The following is a 27297-nucleotide window of genomic DNA, read 5'->3' as shown; positions in this document are numbered from 1 at the left end:
GAATTACAGTATAATAAAACATCAACATTTGAATTACATTTAAAAATGGATAGGCAGAATAAAATCAACTAGCACATGGTTTATTTATCATAGTCACTACCTGAACTGTAATGGATTCCCTCTGTCTAGTATTCCACAACGTACCAAAGGCTCTTGGGTAAAGAAAACAAATCACTTGGTAAAGATTATGGAAAAAAGAAAAATATGTCAGGACTGACAGGAAAAGGAAGTGGCAAACATATTATTGATGATGTGTGCTCGTAGCAGGACAGCAGAGCCCTGCCTGCGGGTAGGTGTAAATGACAACTTGGTCACAGGCTCCAGCAGTTTGTGTCCCCACACTCTTTGTCCGTGCAAGTAAGAAGGGTACAGCCAAAATAAACCAGGGGGTGGCTTTATTGACTTTTTAAAGAAAAACACGGTCATTGCCAACAGAACTCAAATACTTGGGAAACTACTTGTATGTGAGTTGTGTTTTGGCTCCCTAGTGTTGAAAATTGTTGTTTTACACCATAAAACCTGTGTATTTTTTCTCTATAAGCAATGAGCTTTCTCCAAACTCTCTGTCTGGAAACAAGTGCTCCAACCGATCCTCTTTGTCTTTCAGCCTCTAAGTGGCCTTTATTTCCTTAATGTTTTCTCTACAGCACTTTAGTTTTACCAGACCAGTGCCACCTCCCAGGGTTTTATTAACTCCTGGAGAGACGCGGAGGACAAATGCTTTTTGGTGTGAAAACGCACTCTGAGCAATCCGACAGAGCCGATTGCAGCGCTTTCACGTGGAAACCGCACCCGGCGATGGAACCGTAAACGGAGGGGGCTGCTCCGGCAGGGGCTTTGTTACCTGGCGTTCGCTCCGTTCCCGCTCCGTTCCCGTCCCGCCGCCGCTCCCCTCAGGGCCGGGCCCGCCTCAGCCCTCAGCGAGCGCGCGCCGCCCGTTTCCCGCCGCGCGCGCGGCTGAAGGGGAGGGGGGCGCTCGCGGCACGCGCCCAGCGGCACGCGCGCTCCCCCACAGCACCCCCCCGCCCCGCCGCGCGCACAACGGCCGGTGGGGGCGGGGCAAAAGGGGGGGCGGGGCAAACGCCCCCAACACGCCCCCTCGCCCGCCCTCGGGCCCCGCCCCCCGCCCCGAGCCCGTTCCCTCCTCCACAAAGCCGGGGGCGAAGGAGGGGAGGGGCGCGCGCCACTTCTGCCCGCCCCCCCCTCGAGAGGGGCGGGGCCGGGCGCGGGGGGCGCGCGCGCGCGGGCGCGAGGGCGCGCGGCGATTGGCTGGCGGCGGGGGGGGAGCGCGTTTAACGGCCGCTGCGCCCCCGGGCCGGGGCAAAGCAAAACAAAGGCGGTGGCGGCGGGAGCGGGAGCCCGGGCGGAGCGCACGGCACGGGCACGGCACGATGCCTCGGCCGCCCCTCGGCCCTCAGCGCGGCACACGCGCGCCCGGCCCCCGTCTATGACCCCCTCCGGTGGCCGTCGCCGAGACGGTAGCTTCGAGGCGAGGGAAGCCGTCGTGTCCCACCCCCCTCCCTTGATCCCCGCTCTTTGTTTTTCGGTGAAGGCCCGGCGCGGAGCTCTCGCTGCCCGCCGCGCAAGGACCGGGGGTCCCGCCTTCCCTCCTACCCGTGGCCCCTAAGGGAGAGGGGCCCGGGGGCTGCTCGGAGCCCGAGCTGGGAGCGGAGTCGGCGCGGCGCAGCGGTGAGTACCGAGCGGGTGAGAAGCGGCCCCTCTTCCTTGTGCTAGGATTTATTTTTTTGGAGCGGGGGAGGAAGAGGGTGGGGGGGTATGGGCGGAAGGCGGCTGCGAGAGGAGCCCCGTGCTGCGCCCCGGCCGGGGGGGCCGCCGTCTCCCGTGTGCGCGGGGCCGCCGAGGCAACTTTGGTGGCGGGAGGAGGCTCGGGCGCTATTTATAGCGCCTGGAAATGACGGCAGCGCTGTCTGCCCGCAGCCTTCTCGGTGCGGGGCGGGTAAGGGCGGTTTACATAATTGAGGGGGGGCGAAGCTGAGCTCGGCGCGCCGGGAGCCGGTGGGGTCCCCCCGCGCTGTCGCCCGCGCCGCGCGGGGCCGGGAGCCGCGGGGTTCTGCACGGAGCTGGCGGCCGGAGCAGCGCGGGGCCGCGCTCGGGTGGCCGCGCGGCCGTGCCGGTGGCCAGAGGGGCGAACGAGCCGCTGTCCTGCTGGAATCGCTGCAGGGGGGGACAGAAAAGGCGACGGCGTCACCCGCCGCGGCGGCTTCGTGCTCTGGCGTGAGAGAGGAAACGGCTTTAAAGGCGCACGGCCAGCGGCTCCCTCCCGCCGGGGAGAGAGCTGTCAGCCGGTAACTTTCTCCGCGCTTATTTTCTCCTGTTATTTCCTGGTATGTAAAGGTGCAAGTGAGGCTCCTGTGGCTCAGTCTTTAACTTGGAGGTTTTTCCGTGCAGGAGTAAGCTCACCGCAGGTTACTGACACTGCGTGCACAGGCTGTGTCCGGCTTTTGCAGCCGCTCAAAGACTCTTTGAGCGTACTTCACGTCGCTCCTTCCTTCGAGCCCCGCAGGAGCGACGGAGAGGCCGGTTCCTGACCCAGCTCCTCCCGTGCCAGGCGCGGGGTCCCCACGCGCGGCAGCAGCCGCTGTTTCCCCGGCGGCGCGGGGCCGCCCCCCCCGCCACGCTCATCGGGGTGTTTGTTTACACATCCGGGACCCGCGGGGGCGGGGCCGCCCCGCCCTATTGGCCGCCCCGCGCCCCGCCCCGGTGACGTCACGGGCGGCGGGACGGGGCCGCTCTTCGCCCCCGGCCCGGGGATTGCGGGGTGCGGGGCTGCCCCGGGAGGAGGGCGGAGATCGCCGGGCCCGCTCCTGCGGCCGGGACAGCCCCTGGCGCTGCGCTGGTAGGTGCGAACACAAGCAGAGCTTCAGGAGCCACACCTGTCCATACGCAGGACCAAAGCACGGAGCGTGCCGCGGCCAAAGAATGAGAGGGGAATGGTTGGTTTGGGGTTTTGCTCTGTTTGTGCGAAATAATGAGCAGCAGCCCGAGGAACTGCTCGGAGCCGTGAGAGGGAAGTGATACTGTGTTTATTCACCATTGTTAGAGCGAGCTAGGAAATGGTTTGTTTTGAATTGTGCCCTTAAAGGCACAACAAGTCTGTGGTTCCTATGGTGCGTATCAGAGTCGTCTTTTTGAAGAGAGCAATATCAAATACAGTTTTGTTAAATCAGCCTTGGAATTATTTTAATTTCTGTAGTTGAAGAACCTGGTACATGGAATCTGGAAGAGTCCAGACTGCCTTTAGAAGTGTTTAAAAACACTTCTAGGAATGCATTAAAGAATTTTTTTTCCTTTTACATTCCGCCTCACAGAATTGCTAAGGTTAGAAAAGATCTCTGAGATCATTGAGTTCAACTATTAACCCAGGACTGCCAAGGGCACCCCTAAGCCACATCCCCAAATGCCACATTGACACCTACTGAACTTCTGCAAGGATTGAGCTCGTGTTCCAATTACTTATGGAAAGGGTTTGATTTAAGTCAGAATCAAAACATCTTAGCATGTGGTACCTTTCATTCTGAAACCCTGTTTTGTTCGGGTTTTGCCTATTTGTGTTAACCTAAATAGGATCTGTATCTAACCTTGAGTTCAAACAAGGAATTTAACAGGAACCTCATGTTCTTAGATCACTTTTTTCATATATCTTCTAAATAAATGTGGTTTCATATCAAACTGTTTTCTGCAAATAATGTAATTATTCTTCCCTGTGCAGTTGTAATAAGTTGTCTTGGGACACAAAGCATATAATATTTGTTTAAATTGCTATTAATATTTGAGTCCTGCTCTTCATGCCAAGGAGTTAATATTTTGAATGTATAAATGTATCCTTTGTCAGATGTTTTCCGAATCATTCTCATGTGTAGATCCATGCTTTGGATGGCACCTTGTTCCCATTGCTGCTTTATTTTTTTGATTGCATGTGGTGTGTTACATGTCTTGTTTGTGGCTTATATCTGCCTTAGCAATTCTTTGTGTAAGAAATTTTCTTCTACCAAGTCCTTCACTAGTTTGAGTTTTGTCCTGCTTAGGATTTAAAAAAATCTAAACTGAAACTCCTTTAAGTGTTGCTGTGGTTGTGTCATGTGCTAGGCCTGCTGTACAGATTACTTTCCCAAGGGTTCTTTTGAAGCAGTGACTGCTTCCTATAAACAGACTTTAATTTATGTGGCTTTCACTATCTGCTCTAGCTGTGTTACCAGTATCCTGCTGCTAGAAGAGTGGTTAGTGCTGCCTGCACGCAGTTTACAACTGTGATAAGTCATTTGCGTGCTCTTAGCTGGATCAGCAGACTGTAAACTCTGTATATTGTCTCTCGTTTCTGTTTGTGCTATTGACCTACTCAGGCAGTCACCTGACAGCTGATGACAGAAGTTGCCTGTGCAGTGTTTTGGGCGCTCATTAGCGTGGTGCATGCACAGCCTGGGAGCTGCTGGCCTCTCACAGACCAGGAGATGTTATCGGTGTTCAGCATCTGTTTCGTTTTCAGGCAAACTACAAAGGCTTGCTCTCCAGCACAGCAGAAGGCTCTGGCGTGCTCTGACATGTAACAGCTCTGAAGTGCACTCTGAGGATGTTGGGTGTTCTCTGTGCAGGATTTAGCTTCAGTATCAGATTGTGGGTTTGGTAGCTTCCATTAAGGCTATTCTGGTACAGTGAGGAAGTACCTAATTAGCTTTGATCAGGACACCAGTCAAGAAGGCCTTTGCCTAAAGGCATAATTCTGCAGGGCTTGAAAGAGCAGACAGGGACCTCTGAACAGGGTGGCAGCACAGGGTGGTATTTGACTTAGAGCCAGATGTGATCCTGCAAGATTTTTGCTGAAAACCAAAGTGCAAATATATGAAATACATTGACTGTTGGACAGAACAAGTGTTTTCTAAGATTACTTTCCTTGTTGCTTGCTGTATTGGAACTGACCACTAGAACCTCAGAGACAATTAACTTCCTCTCATTCCCTACCTTTTTAGTGTGAATTTCTGCATGGATGTCTAGAAGAGTACACCTGGTACAACGTAGAAAGTGCTTGTGATTCATGGAGAACTGTTTCAATCTCGTCCCTCATTAGAAGTGTGATGGAGTAGAAGCCATTAGTGGAACAGAACTGCTTTTTGCTGTGTTGAATGGAACTTGAACTGTGCAGTTCCTTAGAAAAAGGGGCCTGTAGTGCAGCCAGGCTCCAGTTATTTGCTCCAAATAATGCTTTGCTTTATGGCTGGACTTGTTGAATAACAAGTTAACTCTGGTCTTGTAAGCTGCTAATTGTTCTGCTCTTTTCACCTACAGGTTGTGACTGTTTCTCTTCTGTCATTTGTGTGGAAAGTGCCACACACACTCCAGAACAACAACGGCTTTTGCTTGCATATTCCAGTGTTTCTTTTGTCAGCGAGTTCAGCAAAGTTGTAATTCTTCAAGTGCCAGCCCTGAGCTGAGTGAGGAGCCACCAGCAGAGATGGTAAAAATGACAAAATCAAAAACGTTCCAGGCTTACCTGCCAAACTGTCATCGAACCTACAGCTGCATCCACTGCAGAGCCCATCTCGCCAATCACGATGAATTGATCTCCAAGGCAAGTGGTTTCTTTAGAGACCTCGTGAATTATTTGTTAACCAAAATGGTTGTCACTGTGACACCACTGCCAGTAGATAAGGGATGCAAATTGATGCATACTTCAAAGTATCTTCCCTGGGTTCACTCTTGGGTCATACATGTTGTGTGCTAAGAACTGGATATGTTCTGGAAACTTCTGAATGTGACATAAAGGTTGATCTGATATATTGCCCATGTTAACAACCTGTGTCTGCTGTCAGGTGGGTACTGTGTGTGAGCTGTTGTAGCTGAAAAGTCTGCTAAGGAAAACTGCCAGAAGAAAGCATGGATCTCTGGGTAGGGAAGTTATTCAGGTCATGGTTATTCCAGATAGAGATTTCTTTTGACTCTGTTGGACTGAAGGTCACCAAACAGTCTGTCCAGGGTGTCCCACTTGTGTTATGGAATCTGTAAACACACTTTTGCTGTCTACCAGCTCCTAAGGAACATGATTAGCCAGAGATGTTCAAAATAGTTGGACTGTCTGAGCTTAGAGAATAGGTGGAACCTTGAAACAGGCTAGGCCTGCCCTTCTTCCCTGTTGCTAGAAGAAACCAAGACTTGTAATGTATGAAGTATGTAGGAAAGCTTGAAGTTTGGGATAAATACTTGACAGACTGGTTCATTCTTTGCTTTAAACAAACTCTTGATTAAATTATTTTTCATGCTGTCATGGAGAAAACACTTCAGTTGCTTTTCAAAATTTTTAATACAAAATGTTCTCTATATGACTGTTTTGTCAAATAAAGTTAGTTATAAAGGGTTTGACACTAAAAGTTCTCTCTGTTGCTCCTGCCTGTTTGTATGTTCAGCAGCACTCAGGTGATGCTGCTCTTCAGTGCTGAGGGCTTGAAAATGCTGCTACTTCTGAATTTAGGTTTTCTTTGGGTGAGGAGAAAGCATACCTGCTTGCTTATCCCAGGGCTGTCAGGCAATAAGGGGTTTTCCACATACAATTTTTTCCTTTTACTTGAAGTTTTTTTTTTTTCCATGTTGATTTCAGAATTTGAGCATGAGGCCTTTTTTTGGCACCACTGGATTCTAAATTACAGGCACTCTGAGTTTCATTATTCACTTCATGTTCTGGGCCAGAAAATACTGGGAGGGGTTAATCTTTCCTGAACTTCAGGTTATAGATACTTACAAGAAGAAAGAAACTTTTTTGTTTTGTCTCTTAACATGTATTAATTCATTGAGAAAATGCAGTCCAAGCACATACTTAATAGGAAGCTCTTTTGGACTTAGATTTTTGCATGCCAGCTAAGCTGCCACAGTTGCTACATGAGCCAGTTTTCTCCAAGGGCTTGGGAATTTTGAGCAGCAGAATACTTCAAATATGTTAAGCAAATCATGTGTTCATTTTACAGCTTCATAAATAGTTTCAAATGTTAAGAATCAGATTTTCAATTCAAAGAAAACATAGAGGACTCTTCAAAAATCTGTAGTAAATACAAAGAATTACTTTTAAGTTGTTTCTAATGGTGTTGGGAAGGGTGTTAAAGGTTTCTACTTTCTGCCTTCCTTAATTTTTGATGAAGACACTTCACAAAAGTATTTGTACTTGCAGGTTGACCATATGCTTATTTGACAAGCTGATTCATATTTTGTCAATTTAAGATTTCTTAACCATATTTTATTGTCTAAATCTGTATGGTAAAAGAGAAATGCATTTAAATGTGTGGTATATTTTTGTATGCTTTTAAAATAAAAAGAACATTTGTCATCTATTTTACTTGTATTTGGGACATAGCTTTGGAAAACCCATCTTCCTTATTCTGAAGCTTTACATAATCCAACATGGGAGGAGTTCTTCTGAGGGGAACAACTGCAAAACAATAGATAGATTTGGATCATTAAAAACAAGTGCAGCTGGCCCTGGGGAGGGTGGGGAGTGCAAATAAAATTTGATTTATTTTTTTTCTGAACTTCTCTTGAAGTGCCTTCATTGAGGCACATTATATGCAATGAACTTAGGTTAGTGAGAGCAATGGTTTTTTGACATATCTAGAATCCTAGTTAATGTAACTTTCCAGATGCAGGAAAAAAATCTCAAACAAACATAAACCAACCTGAAGTGTAGGAAGTTGATTCTACATCATCTAAAGTTAACAAAGAACAGTGTGATTCCTGGGCTGGTTTGGATTTATTGATGGAGTAGAGACAGCCTGTTCAACCTGACTTCCCCCCCTTGCCGTTCCTTGAAGCCCTAGTTCAAAGCCAAAGCTCTGTTTTACATCCTATAAATACAATTTTTGGTTGTAGATTCTCACTTTGTTCCAAATGTTTCCAGTACCATCTCATGTCAGAACCCTCAGGTTCTGTAACAGTATTTACTCAATGCCTGGCTGGAGCTGCTTCTCTGGGGGCTGTCCCTCACCCCATCTTTTCTGGGGCCATGGTGGTTGTTTCTTCCTCATGTGTGGTCAGGGAAAATGAACAAAATGTGTGGTGCACTTCTAATTTAAAGCAGCTCCAGCTGGCTTTCTAATGTGCTTTGAGGTATAAGAATTTATTATACCTGACACTGTAGTGGTTTTTGACTTGAAGATGAAAAGATAAAGCTATGCTGTGAACTGAGTGGTGTTTCTCTTAAACGTTGGTCTGTCATGGAAAAGCAAAAAGTGCTGCATATTTCTGTCAATCATCCCTTTGATTCTGATCCTAAGAGTCCCTGACTTCAATACAGATTTGCAATTCTTCTGCTTTTGAGAACTATTGATGCCAATTGTCTGACAAGGATGGCAGCATACACGAATCACCTTTTCATTTTATTTCTGTTCTGTTTGAGCAGCAGGATCTCTTTCTTGCCCTGGAATGAATCACAAAGCTCTTTTTCTTGTGTCCTTACTGGTGATAAAATGGCAACCAAGAGTCTTGGCAATGGCTTAGAAATAAGAACACAGATTAATGAGACGGGACAAAAATGTGTTACCTGCTCATGTGAATTCAGTTGTGGTTTTAATTTTCTCTGCAGCTGTGAAAGGACTCTGTGTGCTGCCCAGTATTGAAATCAACATGATGTCAGTGGTTAGCACATGCATTTCTAGAGGTTTTTGCTCTGTAATAACCTTGTTTTCTGCAGCTGGGGAGGAGCTTGGGGAAGGGGAAGGCATGGGAAGAGGACTGGTTGAGATGAGGAGCCCCAAACTGGGAGGTCATTGGCAGTGGAGATAATGACAAACATTTTCCTGTACAGCTGGGCATGTGCACACGTGTATGAACAGTTACCATAATAGTTTCTAACTCCCAGGTTATCTTAGGGTAACCATTGATTTGAAGGATACCCAGTAAGAGAACTAATAAACTGTAGGTGACCTTTAACTGAAGTAAGTGTAAGTTTGAGGTGTGTCAGGTGCACCTCAGAGGTGACTGGTTTGTGTTGCTCACAGGGCTGTGAGTGCTGGATGTTCTCTTTCTTTGGTGAAGACTTCAGAGACTGTCAGGATATTAAAGTATTTTTTAAATTCTATGAGAAGGAATAAACCAATCAGCACTACACTGGGGTATGTTCACAAGATGGGGAAGAACTTATGGCTTTTAAAAATTTCTTGAAAGAGGCAAATACTTTTAGAATCATATCCTACCATGGTTGTAGGCACAGAAGAGAAGTAAAGTATGAGGAGACAACCCACAGGTCTTATTGAAGAGTAAGGCAAAGAGCTGATGTCATAGGAAGCACTTAGTGGATATAAAATTGATGCATCATGGATTTAAGATGTTCAAACAGTATGTAAAAAAGTGACCAAACAATATCTGTTAGTAATAATAATTTTTTAAATCCAAACATAATTTTGAGAGAACTTCTACAAGACTTCTTGAAGTCTCCCTACAGGGGGAGGTTGCCACTTGTGTGGCCTAAATAAAATGTTAATATATTTGCTGCTCTTGGAACAATTCTAGAATAAGTTTTGTGGAAGGCCTGACTGAAGGAGCTTTCTTTTAATTTGTTATGTAATAGTAGGAACTGTGCAGTGATTATTAAGAGTAGTTAATTTTATAGGAGACAAATGTTACTTGAAGAGCATAAGTTCCAAAGCACTTGAGAGTGGCTTGTTCCTGCTAAGTTCCAGTAATTGTTTAGAAATTCAGGTATGATCCAACAAATTACAAAAAAATACAAATACTTAATAGAATCTTGGAATCTGTTGGATATGCTGCAAAGGATAATGTTTTGTTACTCAAGGTTGACCTGCTTTAAAGACTGTTAAAGCATCTTACAGTGTGCCTGAATTCTGGGAATGGAGAGAATTTGGATTACTTTGTACAGATATCTGTATAAATGCTGTCACTTTCTTCTGTCTCATTCATTGCCAAGCATATCTGACCAGAGGGGAAAAAAGTCATGTGAAGTCACAGACAAGACTAGATGTGTCAATATTTTCAAGAATGAGTTCTGCATAAAGGTATATACATATATATATATATGTAACTGTCATTGATTGCATTGGGAAATCCTTGCACCTTGTGAGTGAAGAATGATCTTGGTGGTTAACTTTAGTTCTCCAAGGCATTCAGTATGAATGCTCTTCTATTATTGATGAGAAGGAAGAGTCTTAGGCCTAAATAGATACTAAAACATTTTTAGCCTTGTTTAGCAATCTGTGGTTTTGTCCTCCACTGTGTAACTGATGAGATCAGGAGGAATTTTTTTTAAGGGTTTATTGTCTTGAAGTAAATATGCTGTGCTTAGCTTGGTTCAAATTGTAATCCTCCTTTGCTTATGATGATATAATGAGTATTTAGAAAGATAGATGGGCCTGTTTTATGTATGTTTGAGGGCTCTTTTTGTTCCCTCACTAGTTTTATAAATATTCTGGTGATAATTTTTTTCTCCAAGAGGTTTCTAGTTTTTTGGGTTCATTTTTTTTCTTCTGGGGGAAGAACCTAGTTTTTGAAAGAGAAGCAATCTTTGGAAGACATCCAAGAATAGATTTGAAGGCTTAAAGGAGTTGGAAAGTGCAAGGGAAGTGTTCTACTCTGTGTATTTTGACATAATTATTTCTGAAATCCATTCAAGAAGCTGCATAGGTCAAGATAACTTGTCCTGCATGACAAAGTCTTCACTTTGGGGAAATATAATTTGCCAAGTTTGCAGGCATGCAGTTTTTTGGGTAGAATTTCTTAAGGCTATTCTCTACATATTGAACTTTGTAACTTGCTTTATCAAATTCAGTAAATACTTGAATGGAAATGAACTTTAAAAAAATTAGTATTTATCATGGAGTCTTCTAGAAGTTGCCTGGGAAGCAGCTGGGCAGCAGCACCTCTGGTGGTCTGCATTATCAGGGAGTTGGATCTGAGGGAAACACCAGCTGGAAGAAATGTGGGGGTTTTTCCCTGATAATTTTTTTTCTCTGTACCTTATGTTGAATTCAGTTTTCTGAATTTATGTTGCAAGTCTTGAAGTGTGAGGATATCCTTACACTCTCTGATGCATCTTGCTGAGGAGATAATTTCACAGATCAGGGCACTTGTGTTTCTGGTTTACTTTAAGAATGCTGCCCCTAACAAGTACAGTTTTCTGTATTTCCCACATTTGTTTATTTTGTCAGAGAACTGATTCAGTTTGATCTATCTTAGCTTGTAAAGGGAACTCCAGCAAATGAAAGGAAATGAAACCAGATGAAAACCTATGGACTTCTTTCATTTTCCTTCTTTAATATTTGATTTCTGTGTTTGGAGTAGCTTGCAGACACTGGTGATGCCCCTGTGGAACAATGCCTGCCTTGCCCCAGTCCCTGCTAAGATGGAGTTTCCTGGGTATTTGCTGCAGAGCATGAGCTCCAGCCATGCAATCTAATCCCATCTCTGGGGAATAATTGATGGCATAAGCTTTTCAGCAGCATCCCTTCCCCCACCCCTGCCTTCAGCTGTGCCTCAGGGCAGTAAATACATGTTCTGCTTGACTGGTATTTCCTTTCCTCCTGGGTAAAACAGCTACTCCTGGTGTTAGAGGCGAGGGTGGGTTTCACTTACAAGCATAGATCATACCTCATTCTGCATGTGTGCACAAGTGGAACATGTATAAAGCTGCTTTCCTACATCATGTATCAGTGGCACAGGTCTGTCAGATGACTTGAAAAGATCCTAGTTCCAGACAGGTGACTTCACTGTAGTTTGTAAGCACAGCTGGACATTATTGCTGATACTATTGGATGTTCTGGATACTTTCAGCTGTGCTGAAACAAGGAAACATGATGGATCTTACACATCCTTCTGTATAAATAGCTAGCTGGTCAAAGATATGGGTTTTCTGAGGAATAATTTAACTCATAAATCAATACAGCATTATTAATTGAGGACCATGAAAAAGCAGCCTTATAGCAAGTGTAAAGTTCAACTGCAGTTATTAGTGGAACTGATAAATTGCCCAGCTTCTAAGTGAAAATCCTGGTTGCTGTGAGTCATTATTGATGAGAGTTGGTCACACTTGCCACTCTCTTCTAATTTCTCCCTACTGGGTAAGACATATTTAGGACTCAGTTTGAATAGAATGTTCTGCCTTAGCTTTGATTCATGTACAGTGCTCGTGATCTTGGGAGTGCTGAACAAATGTTGCCCAGTTAAAGTTTGTGTTTGCATAGGTGATGTTTATTCTATTGAAAAGTGGTTTGTCTGCAGACTGGTTTGAACAGTTGTGCCTGTTAGTCCTTGACACTGCCATTTAAAGTACTTTCTTTCATTTTCTTGGAGGAGTTGGCACACAAGGTGTTCAACCTGTCAGTCCCTTAAAAATCATATAAGTATAACTGAATTATGCAGTGCAGAGTGTGAGAAACCTAGTGCTGGTAAAAGCAAATGTTCAGTATTAATTTTTTTCTGATTGTGCAGAATATTCTGTTTATAGCCAAGTTACAAGTTTAGCAAGCAGCTCAAGCACCAAACTGAGTTGTCTTCTTCTCATTTCCAGTAGTAGGATGCATCCAAAAGTAGAACTCTGATAATAAATCTTTCTTATACCATTTAGAGAATGCATCTGTGACAGATGTATACCTTTCTGTGGGGTTTAAATACAATTTTGGGAAAAAATCTCAGCTGTTCATGTAAATAAGAAACTGACTGCCAAGTGCTGACAAGAGATTGATAACAATAATTAAATGGCACAGGAATTTAAAGATGGATGTCCTTGCAGTGGTTTTATTGCAGTCAGTGTATGGGAGTTCTGCCTGGCTGGACTGCACACCCTCAGTGCTCAGTGAAACACAGATGATGTGGTTGGGCACTGGTTTTAAAGGGAAGTCTGAGTTGCCTGGACCCACGTTCTGTGTTCCAGAATGCAGTTCCACAAGTTGCTGCAGGTTCCTGTTGAGTTACCTGAGTGATGTAAACATGGAGGAACTTGCTCTTTGCAGCTGGGCAAGGAAAGAAGTGTTCTGTGGCATGTAAATACAATCCTTAGCCTCTAAACACGAGTGGAGGTAAGAAAAGATGGAATCAAATGCATCAGTCATACTCTGGGAACAGGAAGCAAGGCTGCAATGGAGGAGCTTTTCACAGTGAGATGTTTGTGAACACACTTTCTTTCTAAAATCACTGGCACAGGAAAAGATTCTGTGTTGCTTCTCCTTCCACTCTACCTTGATAATCCTGAAAATGAAAAGGTAATGGCCATTTCTGAGGCAAAATAAGCCTAGAAGAGTACAGTATTATCTAGGGCAACAAAGCAAAGGGTGCAGGAAAAGTCAAGTCATCTTTAAAAATATATTAGGAAAAGAAAAACAACTAAAGCAGTGCTTTCCAACCGGTGGTTTATATTTCATTTGGCGTGAATTTTTTTTCAGCTTATGAAACAAGAGAGGGGAATAGCTGCTTTTTGTGCTATTCCTGGCGTCCTGTTACTGCCCTCTGCTTAATTTTGAAAAATGCAGGGTCAAAGGAGAGCTTTTAGTAGGTGATACTAAGTCAAGACTAAACATAAACTTGGCAGAAATAATTGCATAAGATCGTTCAGAAGATCTCCTGACTCTTGTTTTTTTTTTGGAGTCTTTTTTTTCTTCCCCAGCCTGCTGGGGAACCTCAGGTATGGCATATAAGTAGTTTAAAAATTATTGTATAGGACCAGACAAAAAAACCCCAACTGACTACATTAATTTGTATGTGATTGGTGTGTGTAATTACATATAAAGAGAGAAACTAGCACATGATAATAGAGAATATTTCTTGGTGCTGTTTGAAAAAGGATTTGTAATTCTAATTTACAACATGGAATTTTTAAAGCAAGGGGAAATGCCTGCAACTTTTTTAATTTAAAGAGTTTTTACAGTAGTTTAACCAAATATCATGGTCATCATGGCTTTGGAAGTTCTTTTTAATAATTTCAGGTGTGAAACATGGAAGTTCTAGTTTTACATTTACTTCTTACTGAATAAGAGGATTTTGGGAAGTATTTCCTTTACTTTTTCTTAAATTTTGCAGTTGCACATGTGTCATTTTCTCTAAATTAATGTGTTGTTTACCCAGGCCAGTTACTCATTTGTTAATGGGCATTTTTTAAGAGTCTATATCTGAAGAGATTTTGTTTTCACCTGCAGTAAGCATTCTCTGTTACTGGCTGGAGTCTGGAGAGTCCTGGTTATTCTGCAGGAACTGCAGAGTGCAGGTCTGCACTGCTCTGCCAGTCTGTGATGTGTGGTTAAGTATCTCAGGAGAACTGAACTAGTGGTGGGGTTTTTGTTTGTTTGCCTTAAGTCAGCTGTAAGGATAAATTACTTTCTGACAGAACTGTGCAGACTCTGTTCTCAACTAAGTCTCCCCTTTTCAGGGTCAGTCCTGCCTGAAGTTTCAGCTTTCACTGTCCTGCACAGCCTATCTGGTTTTCCTTGCCTGGTGAAAAATAAGACTTGTCCTTCTGGCTGATGGAGACAGTGCTTTTTCTTTTGTCTTTGCTGAGGGTGGAACCTCCTTAGAATCACTGAGGTTGGAAAGACCTGTAAGGTCATCGAGTCCAACCACAAACCCAACAGTGACAAGTCTACCACTAAGCCATGTCCCCAAGTGCCACATCTGTGTCTGTGGTGACTTCACCTCTGTCCTGGGGGGCCTGTTCAATGCTTGCCAACCCTTCTGGTGAAGAAATGTTTCCTGGTACCCAACCCAAACCTCCCCTGGTGTGACCTGAGGCCATTTCCTCTGGTCTTGTCACTTGTTAGGTGGGAGAGGAGACTGACCCCACCTTGCTACAACCTCCCTTCAAGTATTTGTGGAGAACATGAATATGTTCTCTCAATACTTCTTTTAAATGATTGCTAGAATAATACAATATTAGTGCTCTTAGCTGTTAGGTAGAATTTCTCATGTTAAAGATTTTACAAGTATGTAAAGGCTGTATCTAACTACTCTGGCATTATTGTACCTGGAGTAGTCCAGAGTCAGGGATTTCTTTAAACATTTTTATTGCAGTATATAATCTGGCTAGTGTTGATCAAAAAGGGTTAATTTACATGCATTTTCCTTTTACAAGGTGAGGGGAATTTTTTTGCACACTATTCTGAGTAATTAAAAGACAACAATTACTGCTGTTGTGTTGCTAGTTGGTAGAGTGGCAAAATACCTATTTTAGTGTCAAATGACTTGTAATGATATAACTAAATATGTGTCAGGAGAAGAATCCATTGCAGAAAGGAGCTTCTGCCTTTGATTTCATGCCTGATGTTACTAAAACCATACACAAGTATTCAGGTTGAGATTTTCCTTCCAAAAACCTTCCATGCTGATCTATTGCAGGCTTCTGAAAAGTTGGTCTGTGATGTTCAACACTAGAACCACAGGGATTCTTAAAAACAATTGTACTTTCTCTGCATCATGGATAAAGTAGTTCATTTTCTTTGAAAGTAGGTTAGAGAATGGAAAGGCTCAAAGAAAAAAGAAATTAAGACAGTTTACAGATTTTGTTTTAATGGAATTCAGTATGGAAGAGAGAAGAAAGGAAAACTCAGTTCCAGTGTGATCCTGTTTGGATGGGAAAGAATGGCTGTGTCTTAATTACCAAGTAATTCAATGCAGAAGGAGTCAGATGAAAGCAGTGCTGTGTCTGACACAGGTTTGGAATGTTTTACCTGTGGCTGTGTCTGCATTACCATGGCTGAGTGCAGGAAGAACTGCTGGCTTGGTTGGTTCAGAAGGATCAAGGGTGCAGATCAAGGCACTGAAACTGCTCCACAAGCCAAACCAGCCCTCAGTGAGTGTGGCTGATGAGGGGTTTGAATTCAAAACTCTGCTACTGCTCTGAACTAAAACATTATTTAGATCCAGGCAAGAAAGCCCAAGTGCCATTGTTTGTCCATCATTTATCAGGAATGGGAGAGATTGGAAAGCGAATGCCTGTGGTCAGGCTTTTGATGCCAACAGTTGTCTTACTAAAATGAAGCTGAGCTTATCTGTGAATTTTAAACTGATCAGCTGCATTTTCTGAGTACAGTATGCTGGTTTTGTGCTTGGTTAAGAATTTCACTCTTCTTCTATCAAATGATGCAATAAAATTGAAATAAATAATCTTCTGGCTGCAGCAGGGGAAGACAGAGGGGATGGGAGTAATTCCCTTTGAGTTAAAAGCAGATTATTTCAATTAGCATGAAGAATGTCTAGGAAAATGAGAATTGAGATCTTGCAGAGGGGCAGGAAAAAACTATGTTTTGCTTGCATTATAGATGTTGAATTTTGAGCAATAGCACTTGACAGAGTAAAATAAAATCATTATTAAAAATCTAATGTAGATGAAAACTTGTCTGACCAGACCTCCCTATAAAGAACTACTGTAAAGTAGTTAATCTGAAATAGTTTATATCTGTTTTATCATTATATGTTTACTTACATACCCTTCTGGAACTATTTTCTTGTTTGGTTGGGCTTGTGTTTTTTAACATGTGCAATTTTTTATTTTTTTTTTCTAATGCAGTCCTTCCAGGGAAGCCAGGGACGAGCCTACCTCTTCAATTCTGTGTAAGTATGTGATTATGGTTCTGCACACCCTGCAGAGTGTAACTCTGTGCTGCCCAAAGGGAAAGCAGTAGGAATTAACATAGCTGTACTTTGCCCTGTTCTTTTTAATGCTGGCTTTACTCCCCAGCAGTAGTTATTAAAGAGCCACTGGGCTGATTCTGAAGCATTCCTTTGCACATATATGAGTTTATCTTCTATTTTAAGGAATTCTGCTAAGAGCTGAAAGATTAGGGGAGTGTGTTAATGTGAAATTCCTTTTGTCTATGTAATGGTAGCTGTCTCGAGAGGAGCTGCCATTCTGAGATACTCCAGAAGTCACAAGCTATTGAGTGACTGTAAATTTTCTTTAGACAACTCCACTGTGGTCTAAAGAATTTCCCAGCCTGACAGTTGGATACATTTACAGGTTAATGTTTCAGTAAACTTGGTACATCTTTAATGACCTTGAATATTGCAAATGTGCTAGAGGCAAAAGGTCTCTGTGATCTTATCAAGCCTAATATTTGCAATCTTAGGCATGTCCTTCCCTTGATAGGAGGCTCTTTGCATTTGTTAATGGGTGTATTTTAAGTTTTTTACATGCAGGACTGAATTTTTGTCTTTATTTTTCAGCAGTTTTTTGTGTTGCAGCATTTTGAAAAAGATACAGTTGAGTGTCCTGGTCTATTTTTGACCAGGACAATGGAACTGTAACTGCAAAGGATTTGATTGCAGATCCTTGAGATTCTTTTAGTATGTAGTCCTTCAGTGGTGACTTAGGATTTCTGCTATAATTCTAATAGGAAGAATCTGGTACTACAGCAGCAAAACTGGCTCATATTTAAAACTGTCTAAAAACTTGGTTTAGTCTTGCTTCATGTTTTCTGCATAGACTCATTTGTGGAAAAACTGGCTTGATGCAGTACTTAAAGGGATGTTTTGTTTTGAAATTGCTGTTTGTTCATCAGAGCTTAGTCTGCTGATCTGTAGCAAAGAAATATTTATGAGGCTTTTCTCTTGCTGCTATTTTGGAGCTGGTTCTAAATTCAGCTGTTGGTGCTGATTCACTGGTACAGCCTTCCATTAGAGAGGTCTCAAATAGTTTTTGAAGTAAAGCCTGAAACTGTAGAAGTGTCCAGTTACTGTGCAGTGTTCTGTTCTCTGGAAGTTTAACTATTTAGCTTATCTTTGTTGCTGGCAGTAAGTGACTGTCACCAACAGTGACACCACAGCCACTTAAAAAACAAACCCCTTTTTTCTTCCTGTTCTTCTGCTCAGTGTAACAGAGGAAGTTACTTCTGCAGCATTGAATAACTTAGGCTTTTTTTTAAACTACTTTTTGTCTGCAGGAGAAAAGCTGGGGAACAGTAAGAAAAGAAACACACTCCTCTGTTAACATAATTTCTCCCCTTTTTTCAGGGTAAATGTGGGCTGTGGTCCAGCAGAGGAGAGAGTTCTTCTGACAGGTTTACATGCTGTAGCAGATATCTATTGTGAAAACTGTAAAACCACTCTTGGATGGAAATATGTAAGTAATATACTTAAATCCTCAATAAAGGTGTGCATGTTGAAGCACAGATGTCTGAGTAGCCACTGAGTACCATCTTTGCTGATAGTTTATGTGAGTTAGCTCTGGTGCTTTTGTGTACATCAGGCTCTAATGTAGTCTTGCTTCCTTGCATCTGCAGAAATGTTGTAGCAGATAATAATTTTATTCTGGACTGCAAATCAAGCATGAGGCATGAGCTATAGGTGCTGTTACAGCTGTCTAATACTGCTGTATTTGATAATCTTTTTGCAAGACTCTCAAGCACATGTGCACTAAACCAGGTGGGAGAAGTTGTCAAAGTGAGTCTGTAGTGTCATGGACTGCAAAAGTTGGTGATACAGCAAAAATATTAATTCCAGTAAACAGTACTGAGCATATTACTCTGTTTACAAATAATGTGGAATCGATTCTGTTGTTTGAAAATTAACCTGTGCACTTGCAGCTGTGTTGCAAGTTTGTGGTTTTGAAAATCTTAGATTCTGGGTAGGATTTTCAATTTTCAATGATTCAGTGTAGTTTCAGATCTTAGGAATTTCCTAATGCCTTTCCTATGATGATGAATATAATGGAGAGGTTTTGAAGAGGTTTGCATTCCCTATTTTCATTACTTCTGGGAATAAATAAATAACATGTATAACATGCCATTTCCTAACCTTCACTTTAAAAAGCATTAAAATTCCCTAAGCAGAGAGAGAACATAATCAGTTCTACAGCAAGATCTGTGCAGTAGATCTGCTGATTCCACTTAGGAATTTGCTGATTCCACTCAGGAGAAGTTTGCTTCTGTTTCCTTCTCAAGGGTTTTCAACCTCTCTTTTTTCCCCTGTCTTCCCTTACTTGTTATAGCCAATATGGGTTGTTAACTGTAATGGCTCCTCATTTGTATTTTTACTGTAAGTTTGATGTTTAAAACACTTAATTTCCTGAACATAATTCAGTGTTGTTTTGATTTTTTTCATTTGTTTTTCCTTTCCAGGAACATGCTTTTGAGAGCAGTCAGAAATACAAAGAAGGAAAATTTATCATTGAACTTGCCCACATGATAAAAGACAATGGCTGGGAGTGAACCACAACCTTTTTCCTTCTGTTTGGACTATATTCTGTGGAACAGGCTTTACAAAGACTAATGCAAAGTAAAGGAAGAGCTTGGCTAGAGTGGCCCTGAGAATATCACTGAACTCTGAAACCTCACAAATGAGTAGTGTAGTGTAAGTGGCTATTTCAGGCCATGTTTGCCTTTTCTCCTTGTGTAAGTTCCCTCTTTTTGTACGTGTATTATTGTGTGAACAGTTGTTTTGGAACATTTTGGATGACCTTTTTCTAAACTCTCTCAGATTAGAGAAACAGTTCACTAATTGAAAACAGATTTTACTGGTTAGCATCTCTCTCTGACCTATGCCTTTAATGCTACTTCTGCTGTGCATGCTTCTTGCCTAAACACCTACACTCCAGTCCTGTAGAAGTTCTGTCCCTGAGCAGTCTGAAAGAATGTATGGGATGGGGTGCTTTTTTATATGTAGCAATTTCTGATGTGTTTGGCAGTGAAGAGGATGCAGTATTGTAGTTATTAATTTCTTTTTTCAAATTGAGTGTACCACAACCTATGTACATCTTGTAGGTGAATTGGTTAAAGGTACAGTGCTCACTTCAAAAAAAGATTTCAATTGCACTGACTAAAGTTAGCAGGTCTCAAGTTGTTAGGAAAGGTTATGCCAGAGGCTTGGTATTTTAATGAAAAACATAGAAAGATTTTAAATCAATAATGCTATAGAATATGTTCTGTTAAGACCAACATATTCCCTAAGGAGTTTGCTGGATAAAAAGTTTATAAAACTATAGCTTGCAAGATTAAAAAGACATAAAAATATATGCATCTTCTATTTTGAAAAAAAAAAAAATTAGTTGGTATATTAGGAAAGAACAAAGTTTTGGTACTGTACCTTTGCCAGTAACAGGGACTTGTGCATCAGTGAAGTTTTATGGCTGGTTCCATGTAACTGTATAGTCCTAATGCACTGGACAAAGAGGTTGATGTCAAGGAAACTTGTTGAAGTCTTCTGCTTCTGCTACATTTGAACAAAAATATTTATTTTTGTGAGAAATGGCCAGAGCCTATGACATGAAAATTAATATAGTACCTGTAGGAAAAGGAGTAATAAGAGGGAAGGGAAGTTGGACTTGTTTTTTCATAAAATAAAATAGTAAGATAGTTTTTAAAATTTGGGGGTGGGGAAAGGGTTTCCCGGTTTGCTGGCTAAATCATCCCCAGGTATCTTTTTATAATAAAAGTTTATATGAAACTCACCTTCTCTTTTGTTCTCATGCTGTTTCTTTAATGGAATCAGTTAGTGAGAGAAACTTCTGGAAAGTATATGCACAATATGAGCTGTTGGTATCTGTGTATGCAAACTGAGCAACTGTGAAAGAAACGCTCTACATAAATTTGCTAACTTAATTTTCAAATTAAACAGTCTCTACAGACTTTTTGTATGTTAATCCTTTTACTGCTTGAGGACAAACTGTTTGATAAAACCCCTTTAACACTACATAAGTCCTGTAACTGAACAATACAGAAGCCTTGCAATATGAAATCCCTTTCTCTCAATAACAATTCTAATATGGCACCTGTGAAATGAATCACAGGGGCTGCTGCTGCTGTTCTGTTTTTGGGAATCTCTCATAGGCTTTCTGAACTCTGCTGCACTTTAGAAATTGTCAGACATGAAAAATTATGCCAATGGGTAGGGGCAATACAAATCTTTACAACCAGCTTTCCAGTGTTTTTGTGGGGAGGAGTGAGAGGAGCATTCTCCCAGGTGTACACATTCTCTGTGATGCAGGCTGGCTAAACTGCCTGCCACATGTTGTCATGATTGACACCCATGAACTAAAACTGTAAGAATTAGAGAAGTAGTTGAAGCTGTTGGGTTTCAGTCCAGAGGCCTGAGGTGGTACAGTTACATTCAACCTGGATTTTGTGGCTCACACATTGCTACTTTGTCTTCACATCAGGTCTCATTTTAACAATGCCATTGATGCAAGATGGGCTTGGGTGTTGCCTGTCTCGTGCTCTTTTTGACCTGGAGTTCTTTGGGATTTTGTTTTCCACCTTGTTGCCAACAAAGAAGGCACTAAAACTTCTATCAGCAAAAAGTTTGTGTTGGCTTCTAAGTCCTGTTGCAATGTTGATACTCGTGAACAGCTTGTGTGAGGTTTGTGTATCTTTGGGCTTTTCTTATTTCCTGGCTGCAGACTTGCTGAGGCAGTACACTGGACTGAAGGCAAAAGTAATGGCTGCTTTTCCAGAGAGAGTTGAAATTACAGAAAATATGTAAAGTATTAAAGATTTTTCTCTCCAAAATGGGGGGTTTGGCTAGCTCTTGTTAGTAAGCTAATGCTGTCTCTAACACAATCTTATTCTTAGAAATTCAACCTCTTTCTTCAGTGCATTATTTATATTTCAAACTGGACATTTTCACCAAAACCTTAATTAACTTTGATGCCAAAGGTTGAGACTTGAAGTGCTTAGCACATAGAGCTTCAGACTACTGGCATAAAGAGTTAATGACCTATATGTGATGTTTATGGCTTTTAAGAGAACCAAACAAAGCAATATTCTTTTTGGTCTTTTATTAAGAGTGGATACTTAGAAGGAATAAAGAGTAGAACTAGTACAGAATCACTATTTTATGCTGCCATGTAACAATTCTTGAGGCTTAGTCTTTTGAGGGAATATGTGAATTTTCTTCCCACGTTGTTTGGCAGCATCAGTAATTATTTTCTCCCCTCATAAAGATATAAAGAATTCTTGTTATTGGTTTTGGTGAAAGTTGAATCCAGATAGCAATGACTGCTGGCTGATGTGAAGAGGTCAGTCTGGTCACTGAACCCTCCAGCAGTCATTTGAAAGAAAAATAAACTTACTTGAAAAAAAAATTTACTAAAGCATTTTCCCTCTAACCAATTTTTGTAATATATTAAAGATTATATTTAAAGTTTGTATGTGTTTGCTCTGGGCAAGTTTACTTCCCCTCCAACTTGAGAGCACTTTTGTTACTTGTACTGGTTATTTTTGGTCTTAACATTTATTTTGTATTTTGTTTTTTATAAATTGTAACAAAAAGCTTTTGTGAACCTTTGTTTCTTGCTGGCTCTTTCTTGGACCAAATGAACTGACTATGAGCTGGCTTAGAAGAAATGTTCATTGGGATGCATAGGAATTTGCTAGCAAAAATGTACATGTATTGGAAGTTTTTTCCACTGAACCTCTAAAGCGCCATGCCTGTCCTAAAGTAATTAATCATAATTTGGTGTGACTTTAGTCATCTGACCACACATTCTCTGTCTAGGTCCAAAATAATGGTTGTAACAATGGTTTTCCAGGACTGAGTCTGCCTCCAAACCCTAGAGTTTTTCTTTGGCTGGTTGCTTTAAGTACCTTTTTGATTACTAAAAGGCAATGCTGCCATGTATAAAAATCCTGTCACGTTGCAAACTTGCTGTGTTTGCACAGCTGCAAAATTTGGTGAGGGATGGCTCAGCCTAACCACTCCTGCTGTATGCTTTTAGCAGCCTGGTAATGTTAATTTTAACTGCCAGTTAAAAGGGCCAGGATCTGAATTTCCCTTGTTGGCTGTAAGCTGTACAATGGCAAACTGTGTGAAGGAAGATTTGTTATGGCTCCATCTTAACGGCCCAGCAGAGTGACCAGTGTGGGTGGTGTGCCTTTGTGCTTGCAGTCCTTGGGAGAGGAGAGGAGAGACATTTCTTTGAGTTAAAAACTGGCCTCAGAGGTTCTGACCAGGTCCCCACTGCACCCATAACCAAAGGTTATCTGCATTTCCCACTGGTGGATCAGTGAAGGGTTCCCCAGGCTGGGTGCCAGGGTTGGTGGCCGTGCACTTCCCTCCAAGGGCTCCTCCTGCCCGCTCATCTCAGCAGCCAGGTTGCAGCAGCAGTGACCTCCAACTCACAGACCAAACTTCACTCATCTCCAGCCTTGGATATTGGCCATGAGAGGAAGAAGCTGTCAAATTATTGTTAAACTTCTTGGACACTTTATTGGACTTCACGGAGACTCATGTTAAGCCAACCAGCAGTATAAACACTTACTGGAAAAGGAACAGATGCTTCAGAGGTTTCTTTTAAAAGGACTGTTACAAGTGGTTTAAGGTCTAAAGCATGAGTCATAAATGGCAGTTGAGTTGTGCCTCATTGTTTCTTAAACTCTTTAAAATGCTTTCTTTTACAGGTGACATGGCTGTGTTGCTGTTTTGTCCTTGCAATACTGTACATCATTTGTTGTTTCACTATACTGTATCTATTCAAGGTATCACAATAAAAGCTTTCAATTGTTTTGTTGGGTTACATGTTGGTTTTGTGCTATCTTTTCTTGCTAATTGAGTTCTCAGGCTTTATCCTCTGGTAGGGCCAGAGAGAGAAGACAATGCTCTTAGCTGCTCTTAAAAACTCATAATTGGGTTGAATCTGATTTTTATGTGGTTTTAGGACTGCCACAAAACATTTGGGGTTTTTCCTTTCAGAAGTCTTTCCAAAATACAGAAATTTGTGTTGCTACTCTTAGGGTTTTTGCTTATTTTGAGCCAATTGTGGGACCTCTGCATAATGAGGGTCAGTCTGGACAGCCCCCAGAATGAATCCTGAGAGGAACTGAAGTGTGGGTGAGCTTTTTGTTGTGTCAGCTCCATCAGCTGTAGACCTGAGGAGCACCCTGAGCACAGCACTCCCTCTGTTCATTCTGCTTTGGCTGGGAGGAACTCCTGGAGCTTCTCTGATCAGATTATTGGTCTTGTCAGTGATATGATCCCTCTGGACTGCCTGAGGCTCAGAGTGAAGTCATTCAATAATCCATCACTGCATCTCACAAAGAGACAGGGATGCTCTTCATGCAAATCACACACAGTATTTCCATCTTGAGAAAATGGAAGATAGCCAGCCACCCTTTTTCTTATTCAAGTGCTGTCTTAGGGGCATGAAATAAGGATCCTTCCAGATCTGAAAAAACCCCAAACCCTAGGGATAAAATGGCATTTTATGTGAGAGGTGTGGTCTTCCTTGTACAAAAACTTATGTTTTGACAGGATATAATTGTAGTAATAAAGATCCAAATAGCAAGTATCTTTGGGATATGAGATGTTCATAGTAACATCCCACTATATTTTAGTGTATCAGAGGGACTATAAAAACACCAACTGTCAGCAGCTGGGTTACCAGAACAATTCTGGCAATGCGAACTCCAGTGTTCTGTCTTACCAGCTGGAAAACAACAGGATATCTGACTTCCAGATAGACAAGGATGGGCAGATGCCTCATCCAAAGCTTGAGAAGCTTCTATGAGCTGTATTTTTGTCCCTGTAAAATTTCAGTAATTGGGCAGTGGTGTAGTTTGGGGTTCTCCCCCATGCCCCAAGTGCTGCAGCTCTGCCTGGGGACAGCAGTAGGTCTGTACTGCCAGAGGCCAGGTAGCCTGAACTGGAAAACAGCCCCAGCTGAGCTTATCCTCTGCCTAGGACTCCAGCTGGGTCACTGCCCATGTGAGATTCTTTCCACTTTTGTCCCTTCCTCTGCTCCCTGCCCTTGGCTGTGCCCCAGATGGGTCTGAGCAGGGAGTGAGCACCTGTGCTGCTGCTGGCACTCACCTCCAGCAGGCACAGCAGCTGTGCATTAACTGAGGCTGGACAAAGTAGTTCCTGGCTGTGAAGCAGCTCTGCTGAGCCATGATGAGCATTAACTGTTTCTCCTCTAGCAGAGGCTGAGCTGTTCTCAGGGTTTGGCTCATTCATTTCTATAGCATTGCTGAGTAAGATTTGAGCTGAGGTGCTCTGTGATCCTGGCAGCAGTTTAATCTATGCTAACCTGATTGCCTGAAGATTTTACCAAGTAAAGATCACTCTAGAAAGCAGACAATGGAGGTTTTTCAGTGTTTAATGAATTAATGAGTAGATTTTTCATGGTCTGATTTCTGTATTTTAATAGTAAGCATAGCTTAACTTACTTTTTTGCCCAAATAGACTTTAGTGATTTCTAGTTTAAGCAAAAACAATGGCAGGGCCAAACTAGCTCTTTATTCAAAATGGAGTTTGCATTCTGACATTAAAACATGTACATGTATGCAAAGTCCACTCTGGCATGGAATATCATGGCTTGCCCTCTACCTGTAGGAAGGGTTGTGAATGTTATTTAATTTTCAGAACATCTTTTTGACATGATTAGCTATGATCATCTGCTTTCTTTTACACCTGCTAGAAGTTAATTAATTTTACATGAACAAAACCTTCCAGTTTGGGACCCAGAGCTGATGACAGAGCAGCAATGCTGTACTGGGTATCTGAAATATTTTTCTTATGTTTCAAATGTTGTAGAGTTAAAACTCCAGTAGATTAAACTGCCTGATTAGGGTAAAGGTTTTGAGATTTTTTTAGCTGTTGGTTGAGTGGCACTAATAGCTGTGTTTGAATTGTGAGTTATTTGTCCATTTAAAGGTGAAATTATAGGCTTTATTCTGCAGAAAAGATTACTCTAAATGTTTCAGTATGGGATAATATAAAATCACTCCCACAGAGGTGTAACACTAAAAGGAAAAAAAAAACCAAACCCCAACTGCAGGAACTCTGTGCAATGCCTGTACAAACAAACTTTTTTTCCAAAACTTTCTTTAAAAGTCCACTAGAAGTCCAGAATCTTGTGACAGGGAGCAGGGCTGCCAAGGGCCAGAGCAGCTTGTTTTGCAATTGGGCCCTGGGGAAATTGCTACATCTGGGGGCTGGGTTGGAGCTGTAAAGCACGTGCTTCTGAGGACTGGGGGGGCTTTCCTAAACAAACATATTTCCTAAACAAATATTAATAGATTCTCTGCCATGCACAGGGGAAACCTGCTGATGTTATCACAGTAAACCTTTATTCTATTAAACTGGAACTGCTGAACACTGTGCAACCACTTAGAGGGGCACGTGCTGAGTGCCAGAACGCCCTTGTGGGAAAGGTATGTGGGGCACTGGGACAGGAGGGTGAGGACCAACTGCTGAGTGCTGTGAGGGTGGCTCTGCCCAGGAAAGAGCTGGGTCAGTACAGCTCTCACAGCCTGCCCTGCAGAACAAGCAAGCACAAGTAAAAATCCATGGGAAAATGTGACATTTTGTGACACTTCAGGCCTCTCCCAAAACTATCCCTCTCCATGCCTTGTGTGAAATGGCCAATGTCACTGCTTTTTGTGTGCCCTGCAGGAAGGATGTGCCCCTGCCTGAACAGCCTGTGCTGGGCACTCAGCAGAGCCTCCTGTGCACTGCCCGAGGCCAGCCTGGGCTGGCAACCCACAGCTCCCAGCAGCTGCTCCTTGGGCAAGAGGCTGTTCCTGGCCATAAGCTCCTTACAGATGAATTCATCATCTGTTTCCCACTGGTGCTCAAACAAGCACTATGGACTGGCTGGCATGCTCCACTTTCTTACCAACTATAACTGATAAGATTGAAAATCTGCTTCTGCTTGTCCACTTAAATTATCTTCCCTTTCTTTCTTCCTCTTTTATCTTCCTGTTTCCTCAATTCCCCACTTTTTTATGATACCCATAACAGTCCAAAGTCTGCAGAATTTTGCTTTTTTGTTGTTCCTCTTCTTTCCCCCACAGAATGTGTTACCCAAGGGGCAGCAATAACGATTTGTGGTCAGGCACGAGACAGATATTTCAGGGTGTTTGATCTGGTGCCGAACCAACCCGAGGGAGCCACTGTGCTCCCACCCTGCCTGGCTGGGTGTGCAGCCCTGAGCTGGGAGCCAGCAGGGCCCTGAACCTCAAGGGCAGAGGACAAACTGCTGCTCTTTGCTCCTAAACTATCGCTGCTTTACTGATTAAGCTCCTGCAGCAAGTTTTAGGTTTAAATACAATTTCTTTGGCATGATAATCAACAGCAAATGAGCATGTATGACCTGCAGACCCACAGCCTCCCTGCAATGCTGTGCTTTACTGCCCCTGCTCCTCCCTGTTCCCAAGCTGATGAAGCCAATGGATTTTTTTTAAAACAGTGCTTTTTTGCCCCCTTTATCCCTCTCTTCTGCAATGAAAAGTTTCTCACAGCATCGAGGCTGGAGACACATATTAATGCCCTTTAATTACCTACTCATAATATACAAAAACAAAAGCTTTCTCACATCGTTCTTTCAATGTTTACTAAAATAGAGACCTTGCTCTGGCAGATCTCTCCTTCACTGGC

The 27297-nt window shown here is 42.4% G+C and overlaps 1 protein-coding gene across 2 annotated transcripts; it reads left to right on the top strand.

The window, feature by feature from the left end:
• Nucleotides 1-1275: 1275 nt before the first annotated feature.
• Nucleotides 1276-23437, top strand: YPEL1 (yippee like 1). 2 transcript variants are annotated; one of them, XM_064726638.1, is made up of 5 exons: nt 1276-1689; nt 5302-5584; nt 16499-16542; nt 17941-18049; nt 19047-23437. In XM_064726638.1, exons 2-5 carry the CDS (start codon nt 5468-5470, stop codon nt 19134-19136), a joined length of 360 nt encoding a protein of 119 aa, XP_064582708.1. In that variant the 5' UTR covers nt 1276-1689; nt 5302-5467; the 3' UTR covers nt 19137-23437. The 2 variants fall into 2 exon arrangements, with proteins under 2 accessions (XP_064582708.1, XP_064582709.1); XM_064726639.1 differs by lacking the exon at nt 1276-1689 and adding an exon at nt 2743-2857.
• Nucleotides 23438-27297: the final 3860 nt, after the last annotated feature.

Source organism: Zonotrichia leucophrys, chromosome 15, assembly GCF_028769735.1.
Source record: "Zonotrichia leucophrys gambelii isolate GWCS_2022_RI chromosome 15, RI_Zleu_2.0, whole genome shotgun sequence".
Classification (NCBI taxonomy): domain Eukaryota; kingdom Metazoa; phylum Chordata; class Aves; order Passeriformes; family Passerellidae; genus Zonotrichia; species Zonotrichia leucophrys.
The sequence above is the reverse complement of the archived record's forward strand: the minus strand, read 5'-3'. Positions and strand labels throughout refer to the sequence as shown.